Here is a 17976-nt window from a genome sequence, read left to right as displayed (position 1 = left end):
GCCACACTAATTTGCTTTGGAGAGAGCGGCGCTTGATGCTCCTCCCTGCTGTATATCAAGGTCCTATCCGATGGGTTTCAGCGAGGTAAAATAAGTGCGCTGATCTCACGGTTAATGGACTTCGGTCAGGTAAAAAAAAACTGACTTTTTGGTAGTTACTTCAAAAACATTTTGCCTTCATGACCTGACCAGAAGTAGAATTTAGCCGATTCATAAATCTGTATTTTCCTAACACATCCAGTTTCATGTTTATGAACACATGATTCAAAATAAACGATTACATTCCATCTTCAAAAACAGGAGTGAAAAGGGTGTCTTTTGCCAAGTGTACCAACATGCAATTCTGCCCTTTAGTCAGTGACGTAGTTATGTCTGGTTATTTTTCCTTATAGGTTTTCAGAGTTGTATTCTAGGCTTAAGGTTAATTCAGCTTGACAGAATGAAAAAATCTAGAAACGTATATACTGGATATTCTTTCAGTTTATTTTAATATACATTAGATCTTAAAAAACATTTTAATATACAAAGCTATATAAAATAATAAAAAATACCCAAAGTTAAACACATTCCATTATCTATGGTGGAGAAGCTATTTTTTTTACTTTTTAACAGTAAACGAACCAGCTCTCTATACAGCTATCTACAATGCAAACGAGAGGCATAATACACACTAATTTGTTTCAAGCTTCAACGTTTTACCAAAGATACTTGACTGTCTTCTGCCCAAAGACAGGATCAATTATTGTACCACCTTTGAAATGGTCTGAGATTTTTTTTTTAAGGATACAAATGCTTTGAATCAACAGCCTAGTTTTCAAATGTTCAAAAACGATTTTTATAATTATGCACCTGCAATGAAGGCAAAAGGCACCTACAGTACGCTGGGATTATGGGTATAACTTTGATCATTCCCAACTCCATTTGTGAGCATGCGGAACTGAGAGCCATTAATAGGTATTGTGCTACAGTATCTCTAAAAAAATAAGGTGTTCCTTCTTCTCTAGAAGCTCCAGTAAGAGATCCCTGAAAATATAAAAGCCAGGAATAGAATAAAACTATTTCACCAGTTGTGACCAAAGTGTGGCGGGACTTTAATACACTCAGGTGCAGTGCTGCAGTGGCTGCTTTAGCCTGTCATGAAGGTTAAAGGCATTAATTGGGAACTTCAGCTCCTGTCAAAAGCAAAGGCGGAAAGCTTGGCAGAGGCATCCAGAGGCTTCTTCTTCTTGGCGCTGTTTTCATTCGGCTCCGTCTCTCCCCTGACCTGCTCCTCTCCGGTCTCCCCTTCCACCCGCTTTCGTTTTTTCAGCTCTGCCAGGTCTCCCGAATTCCCTCCCTTAGCTCTCTCTGTCCAGGACTAAAAAAAAAAGGAAAGGGAACATCATCAAAGCGTTCGATAAGACACGGGCGAGGCAGGGCCGTGACACGCAGTGGGAGATGCGTTACGGTGCAGCAATGTTGATTCACAGTATTATACATCATCTAGGGGTCTCATTTTCTGGGCGTATTTCACATTTTTCTCACTGCTTTTCGAAGTCAAAGCCACTGGAATATGTAAGCCCAAGGTATTTATATGAATAAAGTTCAGATAGAAAATGGGGTCAAGAGAGCCTGCTTCAAGGAAACACCACAAATGAAAATGTGAAATGCCGCAGACGCTTATAACCAACATCTTTTGCAGCACACCGACAGAGGATGAAGAGATGGAAAACAGCGACAGTTTTGCACTAATCAATTTCCAGGGAGAAAGCAAAATAAATCATAAAAAAACGTAACTTCATTCTGTACATCTGCTGGATACACACCAAGCTCCCAATCTACATTTCAAATGCCACTGTTTCTATTTAATAGCTATTGACAGTACAGTTTAGGATGCATCTTCCTTTAATAGTCTCTTTATCAGCAGACTAACACTTGACAGGACAGAACCCAGGATGAGTCATCGACAGCTGAGCAGGAGAGCAATTGAAACCTGTTTTCCCCGATGCCTCCCACTCCTATTCTTCCACCCAAATGGAGCCTGAATTGATGTCGTGTCCCAGCATCCATCTCCTCACTTATTCCTCCCAAATCATTAGCATAAGATCAATAAACAATCTCCCCAAGAACCGTGGCCTGAGTTCCCAAGCAACGGGTCCTTCAAAGACCCCCACGCAGGCCGACCCCTCCTGTGTTTCCGTCACAGCCCACTCTACTGAGTGGCCTCTGCATTGCAGGGTCATGAACAGGTGCTTCAAGAGGCTGGACGGTAAGTGTTTGTGTTTCTGCTGCTCGGGCAGGGATGCAAAACTATTTAGTGGGAATGAGGTCTTCCTGTTATCTGATCTGGTGCGTCTGTGTGGTAGTGGTGGTGGTGGTGGTGGGTGAACATTTTGGAATTTAGGAGGAGGTTTGCATCTTGAAGCCATCCCCACCTGTGCACAAAGCCACCACTGTCCTATCCCCGTTCTGAGCTCAAATCAGCAGAACGACTCAAAGCGATAACGCCATCCATCAAAGCGTGTCACGAAGAAACTGGATCATGTTCAAATGAACGTCTGATTGAAAAGATATGAATCGGATGGTGATCATCTTTTCTTTCCCCTGAACACGGCATGTACCATGAAAAATCACTCAGAATCAGAAGCTTCCACAGCGCAGGTAAAACAAAGCATGGGGTGATAACTTAAAAGAAACTAACTGTACGGTACCTTAATCGGAAGCAACAAAGAAAGATCCACGTACAGCACGCCCTTTCCTAGCTGCCATTTTACCAGCAAATCACAGGCAACCTAACAGACTGGCCTAAATCAGTTTATGCTTGTTTAAAAGTGTCTTTGTTTTCACACATTGTATCATCACCGGGTAACGAAATTAGATTGTGGCAGTGAGGGTACTGTATGCTAGATCATAATCTGCCTTTCTAAAGTTCCTTTCAAAAAGTCTGCACACTGTTTCACAAGATGTTGGAGTCAATACTAAGTGTGAGTGAACTATCTTTGGATGCTTGTTACCTCCAGAAAAGAAAGACCCCACAAACTAAAGCAGGGCTATAAAATATTTAGAGCAAGTTCTACACATAAAGACATTTTAACTCCAGAGAGATCAAATCGGGACCAGAGTTGGGATTGACCATTTAATTAAGGATGAAATTGACACCTTAGCATAATAAGAGAACTTAAGCTATTTTAGGGCACTGTTAACCTGGAGGTGCTGTAAGAATATCTAAAATATATACGAAAAGGTACGAATATCTAAAATATATACAAAAATGTTGAGCTAGGGCTCAAACATTTAAATGATCAACTTTTTTTAAAATCACTGTGTTCTGTACAATATAAAAAACTTCCTTTTAGTTCTCATTTAGCTGTGCGCTGCAGATCAAGCTGTACTGTGTAAAAAAGGAAGCCTGTCATACCAGTCGGTCATCAGCAGACAAAGCTTTGAAGCGGCCCATCGCCTCTTTGATAACATCTGTCTCTTCTAGGTCTGGGTTCTCTGCCACAATTGTTTTGCGGTTCTCCTCCAACCAGAGTTGAAAGCCTGTCTTAGGCCTGGAGAAGAAAGCACCACAGTAAAACTGCTGTACATCTTACACACTTCTGGGAACTTCAGAATTCATCAACGATTTTACTTCTTTGAAAATTAAAAGACTAATGAAATTTAGGTAGACCAGAAAAAAAGTGAACATTTTAAAGACAAAGAAAAAAGTTAAAGGTTTATTCCACGCTGTAAAGAAAAGGGACAACTTTTCGGCTGTGGAGCCTTCTTGAGGTGTGCAACACGCCTGATTTATGGCGTGTATGATTAATGCTTTTCATTTCCTTTCAGGATTAAATAAACCTTTACCTGTTCCTTCGCTGCTAACATATGCTGACAGAGCTACCTACTCGAACATTTTAAAAACAAGCTTGCAAGAGGCGACAGAGCTTGTAATCCCATAGAATGCTGAACTGATCTAAACTTAATTTGTGCTTAATTTAGAAGCACAGCAAACTTGGGTGATATATCAAGTGTCATATCAGTCAAGTAAAGATGACCACTACTTCACCCCCTCAATCACAGCACATGCAGGACATGAGTGTCATGCAAATCATACACCCTCCTGCAATTCATCATTAAGAAAGGGGCTGTTCAATTCTTCCAATGGTGCTTTTTTAGAAAATGAAGAAAGAAAATGATCCATACTCAGAGTATAAACAGTATAAGGCAAATGCACCAAAGCACAATCTCAGCCTAAACATTAAAGCAGTCTGCAGCTGTTCCACACAATATCACCCGCTTACTTTCTGTTTTCGGTGTTTTCTGCAGCAGAGACCAGAGGCTCTCTTCCAGCACTGCTCTCCTTCTCAGTTGCACTGTCCTTTCCCTTCTCCAGGCTCTTAGGAGCTGGTTTAGTGGCACTCAGTTGCAACAGTGTAGCCTGGGTCTGGAGAACACAGGTCAATTTCACTTTTAGTCACAGAAAGATCTGGCTGCTTGTATTTTGTGCCGCTTACTTAATTAAAAGCCATAACAAAGAACACACCTAAATCTGTACATCATAATGCATCTGGCCGTATACTCTGCAGTCAATGATATTCAGGTGCATTTACTCAAATTGTATTAAGATATGCAACGTATTTTGCAGTTTGTCCACAAGTGCCTTTAATGCAATGTCTTTACTTCATTTACCATAGCAACTACAATAATTAGCTATATACATGGCTGGCGGTACCCAAAGTAACCTATGGAGACTAGAGAATAAACTGCGTATCAAAATCTGCTGCCACAGATATGAAAAAAGGACACCGCTTTTAAGCTTAATACAAAGGACTCTTTAGTCTTAGAAATACCTTGGACTTTGGTTTGGGTACTAGTGGCTTCAGAACAAGAGACTTATCCTGTCTGGCTGTAGAACTGCCTGGCATGGAGGATTTCCTATTGGATCTGGTCATGTTGTCCAGGACGCTGGTCACACGTGGCTGTGCTGCAGAGAAGCTTGAAGATCTACCACCACCAGACACCTAGACATGGAACAGAATTGATCAATGGCAATACCAAAATTTATTCTAAAACTCAAGGAGTTCCCTGAAAAACAACAACATTACTGTGCTTCCACAGATATCTGTGCCTCACTCCAAATCACCCGAATCATTCCATCTCCAGTCTGACACTCTGGGCAACATCTGTGTAGGGTTAGCGCCCCAGTCCAACACAGTCTGGTAGAAGAATCTCACCTTAAAAGGGTTTACACGCCCCTCTTTGCTGGCCCCAAGAACTGTGAGGAACAAAAAATAAATGAACCATTACAAGGAATAAGTCTTGCATTTACACTGTTTGTGCATACACAAATATATCCCGTACATTCAACGACTGAAAATATGTAAACGATAATGTACAAACATGGAAGAATGTATTCAAGTTTTAATATTTTAAAAAGTTCTGTAAAGGCACTTAAGGAACAGACAAACTGCTCTACGAAGTAATAAAAGGTACTCACAAGGCAGCGGAGAAGCCGTCTCAGATGAACTGGACCCTATGCTGAAGGGATTCAGCCCTGTGGTATAACACAAAAGCCAGAGTGTTCATGGGCAACCTTTTCGTCTGTTGTAAAGTTTTCTTTAGTTCGCTTGTTTGAATGAAAGGAGTCCTGAATAGGCTGTTCCTGTTAAAATGCTCTTATCATTGAGTGAGGCCATTTGTGTCTGCCTTTGCTGAAGGTTTCATGTTTCCATCATCTCAGTTCAACCTTTTTTCAGAATGCAACTCCGTTTTCCATTGTCACAGATTTAGATGGAAAAATATTTGTCCTCTATTTCCAAATTTAGAGTGAATAAACATCTCAATTTTGTAAAACAACAACTCAAACTAAATACATAGACCTACATAATTTATAGAACATGAAGCTCTGTGAGCGAGATTTCAGCTTTGGATGATTAGAGCTTTAGTTCAGCATCACTCTTCTCAAGGGAGTGCAAAACCACTAATGTGAGATACAGTATTACTTATAGTGAGCACCACACATACAGCATGCATCAGCTTCACCACAGCAGTAATTGTTGGAAAACATGAAACCAGGGATGCAATATTAATCCCTAATTAAGTAAATACATAAAAGGTTAAATATTAAGGGATTTCATGAAAACACTGGTTCAGTGTCTTTACTGTGACGGTGTCAAGGCAGTACTACAGTGGAACATGGAGAGGAAGAGTCACTCCCACCAACACAGCTACGTTTCCGAGTAGGAGTGAGAGACTCACGAGTTTTTCTGGTGTCTGGTGTCTCCTCAGTCTCCATCTGGTCTTGGTCTTCCTCTTCCTCCACTTCATCCTGCTCCTCTTCCTCCTTAGCATACTGTCTGTGGCTTCTTGCTCTAGGAACACTGATTGATTGAAAATGACTTATCACTGGAATTGCTTCTACATGCGATACAAGATACAACACCTTGCAAATTCCTGGAAATGGCCAATGTAACTATGTATCAAAAAGCAAAAACACTTCCTTATATGGTTAAATATAAATTCTACTACATCAGACTGCATCATTATGATGGACATACTAATAGATAATAATTAAGAAATCTAAACACATTTCATAAATGTGTACAGTGTGTGAACAGAAGCAACAGGCGCATTTACTAATTCCCAGAATTTCCACAGATTAAATAAGATTTGCTATTCCATACTCAGAATTATGTTCCAAAATAGAATTGAAAGGTCCTGTAGTAGCTGCGTTGTTCTTGGCAAACATCACTGCAGTCTCGTGACTTTCTGAAACTCTAATGTACACGAAAGCCTCTTATTTTGAACTCTGAGCGACAACCGTTTCAAGATCTATTAACATCCAAAAGCACCTGCTTGCCAGAAAAGGTTTATAGAAAAAAAACAAGTTACCCAGCATTCACTTTAGTGTCGAAATCTTCTTCCTGCTCCTCCACTTCCTGTGTAGCTATGGCAACCTCCGTGGCCTTCTCCAGAGCCAGGTCATTGAGACGCTGTGCCAGCGCCATGCGTCTGGAGCGAGAGGCGTAGCGGATCGCCAACGTCACCACATTCTGGGTCATCATCTCTGCCAGCTCCATACAGCGAAATTCCCTCTCCAGCTTACAGGACAGCTGGACACCCGGACAAACACATACAAAGTTCAATAAACCCAAAGATATCAGTTTTCAATAACTTGCCTTTAAATGTCCCTGTCAAACATTCTTAAAAACGCATACAAAAAATACAAATCCTCCGACTCTTTTGCTTCCATGTAATTTATATTAGCTAAGTTTTCTTATCATACAGTTCAATTTTCACACAACTTAACGGCCTATTTCAAATAAAAAAAGATACGAGAGCAAAATGTATGGTCTTATTTCTTTATACTCACAGCAAACATCTTCATAAGCAGCTCCTGTTGTTCTTTTTCTGCTTGGTTCTTCGTAGCTTCATCAAACTCATATCCGCTCCTAGCCAGGAAGTCAAAGTGATTGTGAAACAGCACAGACCGCCAGTAGTGCTCCTGAAAACACAGACAGAAAAGAGCAGTTTTACAACACGAGCACTGTGATCATCTCCTTCCAGGAAAGGACAGGACATTCTGTGCCCAGGAATAAATGGAACTGCTGGAAGCACACTTCAGATGGAGACACAAAAGCACAGCTGATTAAATGCTTATTTCATTTACTGTACATCATTTTCATCTGTCATTTCATCATCCTCCCATTTTCTAACTGCTTCTTTCAATTTAGGGTAATGGAAGAATCAAACTCTATCCCGGCAAGCAACAGGCACAAGGCAGGATACGCTGTGGAAGGGACACCAGCCCATCACAGAGCAAACACAAACACAGACATGCCCACTTTCACACCAGGGCTAATCTTCCCCAAAACCAATTATCCTGCCAGTAAGTGTTTGGATAGTGGGAGGAAAGTGGAGCGCCTAGTAGAAACCCACACAAACACGTGGAAAACATACAAACTCCAGGCAGATAGTACACCAGGTCTGGAATTGAACCCAGGGCCCCAGCCCTGCAAGGCGGCTTGCTAACCATTGTGCCACCAAGTTGCCCATCATTTCCTAAAAAAAAATATATTTTATCAGTAAAATTCCCCCAACAACTTTCAAAAACAGAATACTTTGTAATATCACTGCTGTCATACTGATCACTCACTGCTCTGCCAAGGTATCGACAACTCTCCTACCTCCATCTGGCCCTTCTCTGTGGCTGTCTGACAGTAGGGCAGCTTGAAGGGCAGGATAGCCACAGCAGGGCGAGGCAGTGTTGGGGGGAACCGAGCTCCCTTACAGGGAATACATCTGAGGAAGGGGAACAGCAGTAGAAGGGCTTTCAACTTGCTGCACTGACAGGCCCTCGCTATGTCTGTATTACAGTACTGCACACGGCACCTAGTTAAAGCTTAGGAATGTCAGGTACAGACATCATGAAATGAATTGTAAAAAAAAAAAGCTTCAAACGGCATTTGATCATCAAATGCAATATCAATGTGTTGTATTTTTTTGCACTTTCTCTGTTCCATGCTTAATGTTAAATTTTCGTGGCCAAAACTCTTGTACAAAACAGACAATTTGTCCTCTAGGGATCAGAGTTCCACAATATTAGTTTTCTGGCTCCTTTCTTTACTCGTCACCCTGGGTGACTCACTGTATAACATTATGAAAAATTTAATTTCCTGTACGTTTAACTCTCAAATGCAGAAGATGTCTATTGAGACATCCACCTCAACTAATTTCAGGCTTTATATATTTTTAATACCCATCTAACCCCTACTTAATCCTACAAAAATGAAAGGGTCAACATGCATCACAGACATATTATGCCACTTTCAAGATTGGTGTGTTTTACTTTGCGTTTCACCGTCTGGCCTGGTGTAGGTAAGATAAGATCACTTTATTAGCCATACACAATATCTTGCATTAGGAATTTGTCTTTTTCCATACCCCAGCCTGCTCTCCATGAGACACACAGGCACACAGATGGGGAGAGAGAAGCTTGGGGTCAGAGCGCAGGGTCAGCCATTTATATGGCATCCCTGAAGCAGCTGGGGTTAAGGGCCTTACTCAGGGGCCCAACGGAGTAGGATTCCTCTGCCAGCCACAGGATTTAAACCAGCAACCCTCCAGCCACAGGCACAGATCCTTAGCCACAGAGCCACCACACCACCCCAATCATTTTAGGGTTCTTTGCAAGGCTTTGTATCTGGAGGTCGGTAGCAGCAGCAGGGCCTCACCTCAGCTGCTGGGGGTTCTCATGGATGCCAACCACCCAGTAGTGGTCGGATTTACCCTTGCAGTTCTCCCGTGTGTTACAGACTGGGGTCCACGTGTTCCCCAAGGAGCGGTTCAGCATGCGCACAACACCTTCGGAATCAACAAAGCAAGGGGTACCTGGAGGGAGGAGTAAATCACACCCACTATAAAAGTCAAATCCAATTTGGCTTCTACTGTATGGGCAGAAGAAAAACAAAACATTTAAAAACTGAACAGCAGTGGATAGAAAGAGAGAAGGAGCAGAAACACAGCCTTGTCAATCTCCCCAGAGAGACTCACCCTCAGCAGAGAAGCCCAGCCAGGACAGGTGGGCTTTGTGAGACAGGGGAAGAGGCTCCCCATGAAGAATCTGTCTCATCTTCTTCCCAAAATGCAACAGCTGGACACCCAGGGCCTGCTCCCCATCAAAGCCTGTCCCTGAGGTAATGAAAACAGGCTTACAAGCTGTTCTATGGACACAGACAAAACAAAAAATTCTGAGCTTATGAAAAATCCTACAATTCCTTTTTTTCCCACACAGGGATCTGAAGAGACAAACTTCTAACTGCTTTCACCCCCAGTATTGACCAATTTACTGTCACTGCCATTACAATAAATAGTCTGGGAATCAGGGATCAAGAAATTTGGGAGTCTTTTAACATCTCCCCCACTTCAGACAGCAACATAAGTGTGCCTGTAAGGACACTTTATTTGTGGAGACACCTAAACTATAATGCAGGTAATTGCAGATGAACAGCAGAGAATACTGTGAACACAATCCAAAATGTCCTGAAGTACTGAGAGCTGAAAAGAGAATTTGTTATGGTTTAAGAGCAGTGAAGAATCATAATTTTCCACCTTAAATGTACAGTATAGCCAAGTGAGTTGTGAACAGGTCACCAGTAATGCGCTTACTGGCTACCACTGAAAGCAGAAGGCCCCTGCTGGGAAATACCTCTGTGATAGACGAGCAGAAGCTGCTCTCCGTGTCCGGCCATGCAGACCACCGGGCCTGGCAAGCTGAAGATCTCCCGCTGCACACCTCCGATGGAGAAGACCCGCACCAGCAGGGAACTGGTGGCAGTGGCTGCCCAGCCCTGGCCGAGACACAGCGCCTTTGCATCCTCCCCCTTGGGCAGGTCCACCATCCACTCCTTGTTTGTGTCCCAGGAGCTGAAGTGCAGGCACTGCACCTTGCTGCTCACAAATGAAACGCAACAAATCCAGCGGCTCTTAGCGATGGTCTGTGAACAGCACCGCTATGCAAAAGGCGATCCATTTAATTATAGATCAAACCCAAATAATTTCACTGTCACTGTTTACTCATGCTATCCACATTGTTGTCAATACTGAATTACCTGCCACTGTTTATAAAGATAGGATAAACATTTTAATGCCGATTTTTGCAGTGCTGTCCATTGCAAGCCCTCATGACTTGTAATCGCAACAGAATCCTTCAAAACCGTGGGAAGAGCGACTGGCCCTCAGGCGGAGAGACTGCGCGTGTCCTACCTAGCCAGCTCTTCCGTTCCCTCACAGGCCAGCAGCACGGCCTCCTGGGACAAGTCGGCCAGGGTGTGCCCCAGGGCGTTGGTGAGGTGCATGGCATGGTGCACGGAGGTGTCGTGAAACTCCACGTCTATGGCGTTGTCCTCTTCGTCGTTATAGCCCCGCACGATCCCCACCGAGTTCCAGACCTGCCACAAACACAGGGGCTCGTAAACAAGGGAAGTTTAGACCCAGATCGGCTGTGTTGGGCACCTTTTCTGTGTTTTTTTTTTCTTTCCTGTGCATTAGGGCAACGCTGGGGCTTTCCTCACCAGGAAGCGGTGCATGAGGTGTGCTGGCGTGGAGCCGGGCTGAAAGGGTTTCTGTGGTGGGGTTGGCAGGGGTCCCTCGTAAACCGGCCTGGGTACAGGAGGAACTGTGGGATGGACAATAGCACTGGCCCCATCGTCATCTCCATCTCCGTCTCTGTCCAGCTTCACAGACCCCACATCTACACATACACACACAACATGTCCATCTCTGAAACAATTACAACTCAGCAGATACTAAAGCTTTTAGTACATAAAGTCAGAATTTGCTCATTTGCTTAATTCCTTTTCCTTTCTTCAAGCACGTTGCTAAAAACATTTTACTTTGCATTACCCCCTTATATACACAGTTCATTTCATCATAATCTCTGCTGGCTGGAAACGCCGGTTAATGTTGTATCTCACCTAGAGAGTTCTCATCATCGTCCAGGAAGGCTCCGCGGTTTCGAGTTCGACTCATGGAGGGCATGAGGTCGTCGTCCTCCTCCTCCTCAGGGACAGGCTTCTTCGGGGAAGAGCGGACTTCACCCAGGTCTTCCTCCAGCAATCCGTCATCATCCTCATCAAACAGATCATCATAGTCCCTTGCCTCCTTGCTGGCTGTGACCTGTGGGAAAGTGGTACTGTTAGCGATGCTGATTTTAGAAAACAACCATGTAAAAAAAAAAAACAGTAACTTAGCAACATCAGCACACCCAGAAAAGATAGCTCGTTCTTCATTAAATTTAGCAAAGAAAAGGAAAGGCCACAGAATAAACCTCACTGAGAATATATCAAGAATAAAACCAGATGATACTTTCAGGTGGTGTCTGACCTTGGAATTCTTTGCGGTTGTCGCAGATACTCCGTCCAAAAGCCCCAGACAGCCCTCTGTGTCGGTGTAGGCGATCTGCCCCCCAGCAGGGTGCCAGGCCATGCCACACACAGTGTAGCCTTTCTCATGCTTTTCCCTGAGAACCAACAAACAGCCAGGGCCCAGAAAACAATCACAGTTCAGCCACCTGTACATATGAAGCTCAGCTCAGGTGTCAAGGAAAATAAGGTTACATCTTGGAGAAAACATCAATTAAAAGTTTAAAGAACAAATGAACCTTGTAAACAAAAAAAACTATGGAGGTAATAATCTAATATATAACATAAAAGTTGATAATCATAATATGACAGTGTTAAGAATATTTAACAGCAGGTTAAAAAAAGATGGTAAAAAGGATAAAAAATATGTATATCCTGAAGTCGGTTTTTTTACAAAAATAAAAACACAATGATATTCAAACCCTGTTTATTTTGGATTGTTTATTTATGGATTATGGGTATATTTATATGTTTATTAAATATATTTGTAACTTATACATTATATTGATATTACTCAATATTAACTATATTATTGGATTTATATAAATATATAACATATTATATATTCTATATGTTTATGTATGGATTGTATTGGATTATGCTTATTCGTCAGCAATTGGGCAACACAAACATGAACATGCGCTGAAGTGGTACCTCTCCAGGCATTCCTTGGTTTCGATGTTCCAGACCGTCATAAAGCCACCTATGCTGCCTGCTGCCAGGAACTGCCCACAAGGTGACCAGGCCACCACATTCACAGGCTGGGGGAAAACGCAGAACAGTATACCTGCTCAATCAGGCCCCACAGCTGAGGACAACTGCATGTCTGAAACAAAGCTGTTCGCTTTGCCCTTCAGTTAGATCAGATCCGATAGTCCCCCCTGGAACAAAGGCTTCTCTTTAAAATCATTAAAGAGGAGCACTAGACAACCTCCATAGCAAAGAGCTCTTAGAAAAGACCCGTCCTTATTTTAACACCAAGTTGCTAGGAAGCGCGCACACGTTATAAGATGTCCTACACTCACCTTCGTGATGAAGTCGTCAGTCAGAGTGTGGACGTTATTCCAGGAATCTCTCTCATATAAGTGGACTGATGTGCCCACTGGAACAGCCAGCAGCTAAGGGCAGACAGCAGAAAACATTTCAGTTTAGCAGTTCGACTGCTTTATGAATCAGGTGGGCTCACAGGAGAGTAGCTTTGCAAGAAAAGAAAAAAGGATGCAATGATACACAACAATAAAATCAAGGGCTCACTGCCAGTTAGGACAAGGGGGCAGACAATCCATCATGAGAAACTGCCAATTTGATTAGTTTACTTTTTGCTTACAATGGAAAACAAGGATGAATAAGGGAGGTGCTGGAGACAGTACTCACAATAACATTGCTGTAAGATTAAATAGAGGTCCTAAACTTTATTCATGCATTTTAGAAACAAATTCCAAGCCGTGCATTTTTCAAATGTATGAATACACAGCTGCTGGGAAATGTTCTGACACCCAGACCCAGGAAGCAGACATGAAGGTATGAAGGTGGGGAATGGGAACGCAGTGTGCCTCTCTCAACAGTCCGAGTCTGTACCTTCCCAGAACTGGGCTGCCAGGCCAGCCTGCAGAGTGATGTGGTGTTGACTACGTCACTGGACTTCTGCAACACCTGCCAACAGGCCACCTGCATCTGAAATACAGTTTGAACAGTTTTCACATCAAAACAAGCATTATTAAACTGCAGCTTAAACACCACCTGCTAAGATGAAATCTCTAAAGCAGGTGTGGAGATCTTGGTTCTGGAGGGCCAGTGCAGGTTTTCTAAGTCTCTTAAAAACCCCAGCAACTTAAAGAGGTGGAAGAAGCTGTTGAATTGGCACTAGTCAATATGTACCTGATTGACATCAAAAGCCAAGCTGGAATGAAAACCTGGAGATTCCTAGGCCCTTCCGGATCAGGACTGCCCTCCCCTGCTTTAAGATCTATAATTTTGTTTGCATTAAATCCGAAGAAGTCGGATTACAACAGTAACGATTTACAGTGGCATTTTTTATTGCACAAAGCAGTATGAAATCATACAGGCATCTGACTCTGCCTCTCGGTAAAGAAATAAGCCTGCAAAAGGATTTCCTTCTGAATGAAGCAACACATCAAGAAGAGCGCTTACACATTGTCATACCTGGTCTGCTATTTTCCAGACAGCTACAGACCCATCACAACTCGAAGACGCCTGAATTGCAAAGATACTCCCAGTTAACAACAGACAAGAATAAATTACATGAAGCAAACAAACCAGGCATGAAGGACTCAACAAAAAGAATTCCTGGGATTAAAAAAAATATAGTAAGCCTAAAAATGGCAAGAAGCTACAAAATTCTTAAAAATTTTACAGCTAAAAAATAAAATTTTGTCATTCTTTCTCTCTTATTTGTTGCTGTTACTATTCACTATTCTGGGTGTTTTCTGCCACAACTTGATGGCTCATTGTAGAGGACTTACCACAAACTCATCCTTTGGGTCAAAGGCCACACTGAGTATGGGAGCTTTGTGTCCTCGCAGTGTTTTCTGCTGGCTGCTGTCTGAAACCTCAACAACCTTCACTAAGAAGTCACTGGGAAAATAAGCATCCGGACAACAAGGTCAATGAAGCAGCTCTCAAAGAACTTTAAAGCAAAGATGATGATCTGCACAATCTCCAATTAATTTGGACAGAAAAATAACAAGAGCAGCGAAAAGAAAAAGAAAAGGTCTTCAGACTGAAAACCAAATGGTGCTACTCAGAAACAAAGCCCTCATTTTTCCTATTCAAACTGACATTCCTGTATCTCTGAAATAACAGCCGGGTACAGCAATGAATAACTCACTCAGCTCAGAGCCTGGACTGGTTTCCATGGCGTGACGAGTTATGGGTGTGGGGGTGCAAATACAGACACCTGTTCCCACAGCTGGGTGGGCAGGAGCAGTGGGACTAAAACACCTTGCCCAGGGGCACAACAGCAGGGAAACATCCCAGGGATATGCGCCCAAGACCCTGCAGTCAGGAGTCGAGACAGGCACCGGACACTACACTCCCTGCCACCTCCTAAGAGCATGATATAAACTAAAAGCCAGATAATCCACACAAGGAAATACACTGCCTCATGGTCAAGGCCTGCACCAAGCCACTGCCTCCCAAATCTCTCGCAGAAGTGAGCTTTCTTTTAGTACTGAGCCCTTTTAGGACGGGACTCCTCACTCCTGCCGCAGTTCCGGTACCTGGACCCGACGGCCACTCTCTGTCCACTCCTGTTGAAAACGACATGGTTGGCATTGGTGGTAAACCGGGTCAAGATGCCATCTGGGTCCCCCTCAGGGAAAGTGTGGACCTGCACTGTGTTATTGGAAACGGCTGTGACAAGCTTCCCTTCCTGCGAGATGGAAACAGAAACATAACTTCATAGAAGCGTAGACCTTTCAATCAACACGGTAAAATAAACTGTCAGAAATACTGTACAGCAAGTCTGCTGGTGTTCCGGTCTCTCCTGACCAATTTCCAGAGCTGAATGACAGAGGACTCAGGGCTGAAAAGAACCGTTTAATAACACAAACAATTATTTTAAAACAGTGCCACACAGCTTTAAACGTGACTATCACCCTACACTGCGGTTCAAAAATGTGAAACTTCCTGGGAATGCTCTTACAGTGTTGCTGTTTCCAAGTGACAGCTGATGTTAAGAACATGTGAAAGGCTACAAATGACAGGAGGTCATATAGCCCACCTAGCGTGTTTGGTAATCAGTACTTAACAAAGAGTCTCATCCATTTGGGTCTTGAGAGAAACCAGGGTACCAGCTTAAACAGCGTGGCTGGGTACCTTATGCCAAACTCTCACAGCCCTTCAAGTAAAGAAGTGCCTCCTGTTTTCAGTTATAAATGCACTTTCCACTTGTGCCCCCTGGTTCACTGTTCATTCTGACAATTATCCTCTGGGTTGACTTTGTGAATGTCTTTGAGGGTTTGGAAAGTCCGCATCAGGTCTCCACGCCGTCCTCTCTGTTCAAGACTGAAGAGGCTCAGTTCCTCCAGTCTGTCAGTGCAGGACATGCCTTTAAGCCCCAGCATGTATCTGGCTGCCGTTCTCTGGGGAGCAATAGGTTTTCTACAGCGTGGTGAAAGACCCTCGCTTTTTAGGAATCCACTGCCATGCTCTCACCTTCAAGGCCAAAGAATAGGCCTTTTCCCCCACGTTGATGGATTTCGGATCATCGTCATCCAGGCTCTCCCAGATGCGTACATCGCCATCGCTGCCACAGGTCACGATGTACCTGGGGTGGACAAGGACAAGAGGAAAGCAGGACAGAGGAGCACGTGGGTGACAAATGCAACCAGGAAGGGCTGAAAAGTATTGGTACCACAAATAACACTGTTGTAAATTAATATTTGTGCAATGCTTAAAAATCTGAAGCAGGGTGACACGCTTTTTTGGAGGTGTCATTGTGCACTCTCGCTGAAAAGACAAGAAACCAATCTAATATGAAAATGAACTACCATACACACTCTAGGGTGGCGGGTAGAATATTCATAAAAAGGCAAGGACACTGACGTCTACATTGAGTCGATAACTGGCACCTAGGATAACCTGCAAGGTATTAACCTCGGACAATGAACTGCGGACTACGTACTTCCCAGCGTCATCGAAACAGACATCCGTGTGTCCTTCCGTGTGTCCATAGCGCATCGGTTTCCTCTCAGCAGGCATACTCCGGCTTCCAAAACGTACTAGGAAAAAACCCACAAATCTCACTTGCACAGTTCCTGGTTTTCAGCGTGCATTTCCTTACTTTCTTATTCCCTTTTTTCCCCACAGACAATAAAAATTACGACTGGACAGTTTGATATTTAAAGCTCGCATATACAGTACTTTATTTTTTTTTAATCACTTGCAATGTTTACTGCGTTGTTGGGATTTTCTACAGGCAAAACTGATCGTGAAAAGAATACTTGCATACTGCCGATTTGAAGTGACTGTACTAGGCTACCTTGTATTAAACGAAATGAGCTTATGTTAGACGCTCTCACTTGTTACAGCAATAACGAGAAGTGTTTCCGTCTTCTTTACACAGACCAACAAACAGGAAAACAGTGTTTATATAGATCTCTGAATGTTACAATAAGGAACGTATTTATATCGCTTTCATCATTAGCTTCGGAACTCCCCAAATCGCATCAGTTACAAAACCATCACAGCATTAGCTAACTGTACAATCTCAATATATATTTTATTCAGACCACGCACTGTGTAGAGTTATATTTAAAAAACCTTGACAGATCTCTGAGCGCAGGAACATCCAATACAGAGCATTCATTAAAAGCACAGATTTATTTTGCTTCGTTTACAACAAGTGCTGCTCACACGTACATTTTATGAAAGTTCAAAATTAAAATAAGCAGGCACTTACCAGATTTTCAAATTAAATACGTCTACAACAATACATCTGCTTTTCCAGCTCCCGCGCAGCATGAAAAGGAAACAGCTTCAGGTTTCCCGCCAACTACGTCACTCCACGTCGAAACCGCCCCCTTGAAAAAAAGGGTTATTGTCGCAGCACTCTTCGTTTTTGTCTTTGGGATACGTTGCTTGATACATTAATAACAATTAGCGTTTGTTAAAATAAATACATATTTAATATACATCTCAGTTTTTGAGACTGGATTTTGTTTTCCCCGTTTAACTTGGTATCTGCAGAGAAGACTAGCGGACTGAGTGTTAAGGATATTCATATTCATCTGGGTGCTGAGTTTAAAGCTAAACGATATAAACATCATAAAAACAACGAATAATGATAATATAATTTATTGATCGACAAATCAACTTACAACTGCATTGAAATTAATAATTCTAAACTCTATTCTTATTGACTACTGACTGATATAATAAAAATACTCTGCTCCTCGTTGGCGAAATCTTTCCAGTTTTATGGGGATTTAAAGCATCACCCAGCTCCGAGTCCTGGGTTTTCCGACTCAAGTGAAATTTGCTGTAGGGGTACTGTACTTTCTTCATGTAACGGTAGGCGTCGCTGTTTATCCGTCATTATATGCGTAAACTAACGAAAGGCGCGTTGCTC

At 42.8% G+C, this 17976-nt stretch overlaps 1 protein-coding gene across 1 annotated transcript; it reads right to left on the bottom strand.

Moving 5' to 3' along the window:
• Positions 1-462: 462 nt before the first annotated feature.
• On the bottom strand, positions 463-17428 carry wdhd1 (WD repeat and HMG-box DNA binding protein 1). The gene is made up of 26 exons (XM_088648309.1): positions 17308-17428; positions 16531-16627; positions 16062-16173; positions 15125-15276; positions 14369-14480; positions 14049-14099; positions 13464-13559; positions 12911-13003; positions 12540-12646; positions 11848-11983; positions 11439-11640; positions 11037-11215; positions 10729-10913; positions 10172-10413; positions 9517-9654; positions 9198-9354; positions 8151-8265; positions 7337-7468; positions 6856-7076; positions 6223-6344; positions 5462-5518; positions 5199-5239; positions 4815-4985; positions 4266-4408; positions 3398-3533; positions 463-1357 (listed from the first exon to the last, which is right to left on the bottom strand). Exons 2-26 carry the CDS (start codon positions 16605-16607, stop codon positions 1166-1168), a joined length of 3369 nt encoding a protein of 1122 aa, XP_088504435.1. The 5' UTR covers positions 16608-16627; positions 17308-17428; the 3' UTR covers positions 463-1165.
• Positions 17429-17976: the final 548 nt, after the last annotated feature.

This window comes from Lepisosteus platostomus, chromosome 10 (genome assembly GCF_059453375.1).
Source record: "Lepisosteus platostomus isolate fLepPlt1 chromosome 10, fLepPlt1.hap1, whole genome shotgun sequence".
NCBI classification, from domain to species: domain Eukaryota; kingdom Metazoa; phylum Chordata; class Actinopteri; order Semionotiformes; family Lepisosteidae; genus Lepisosteus; species Lepisosteus platostomus.
This window is presented reverse-complemented; position numbering and strand designations above follow the sequence as displayed.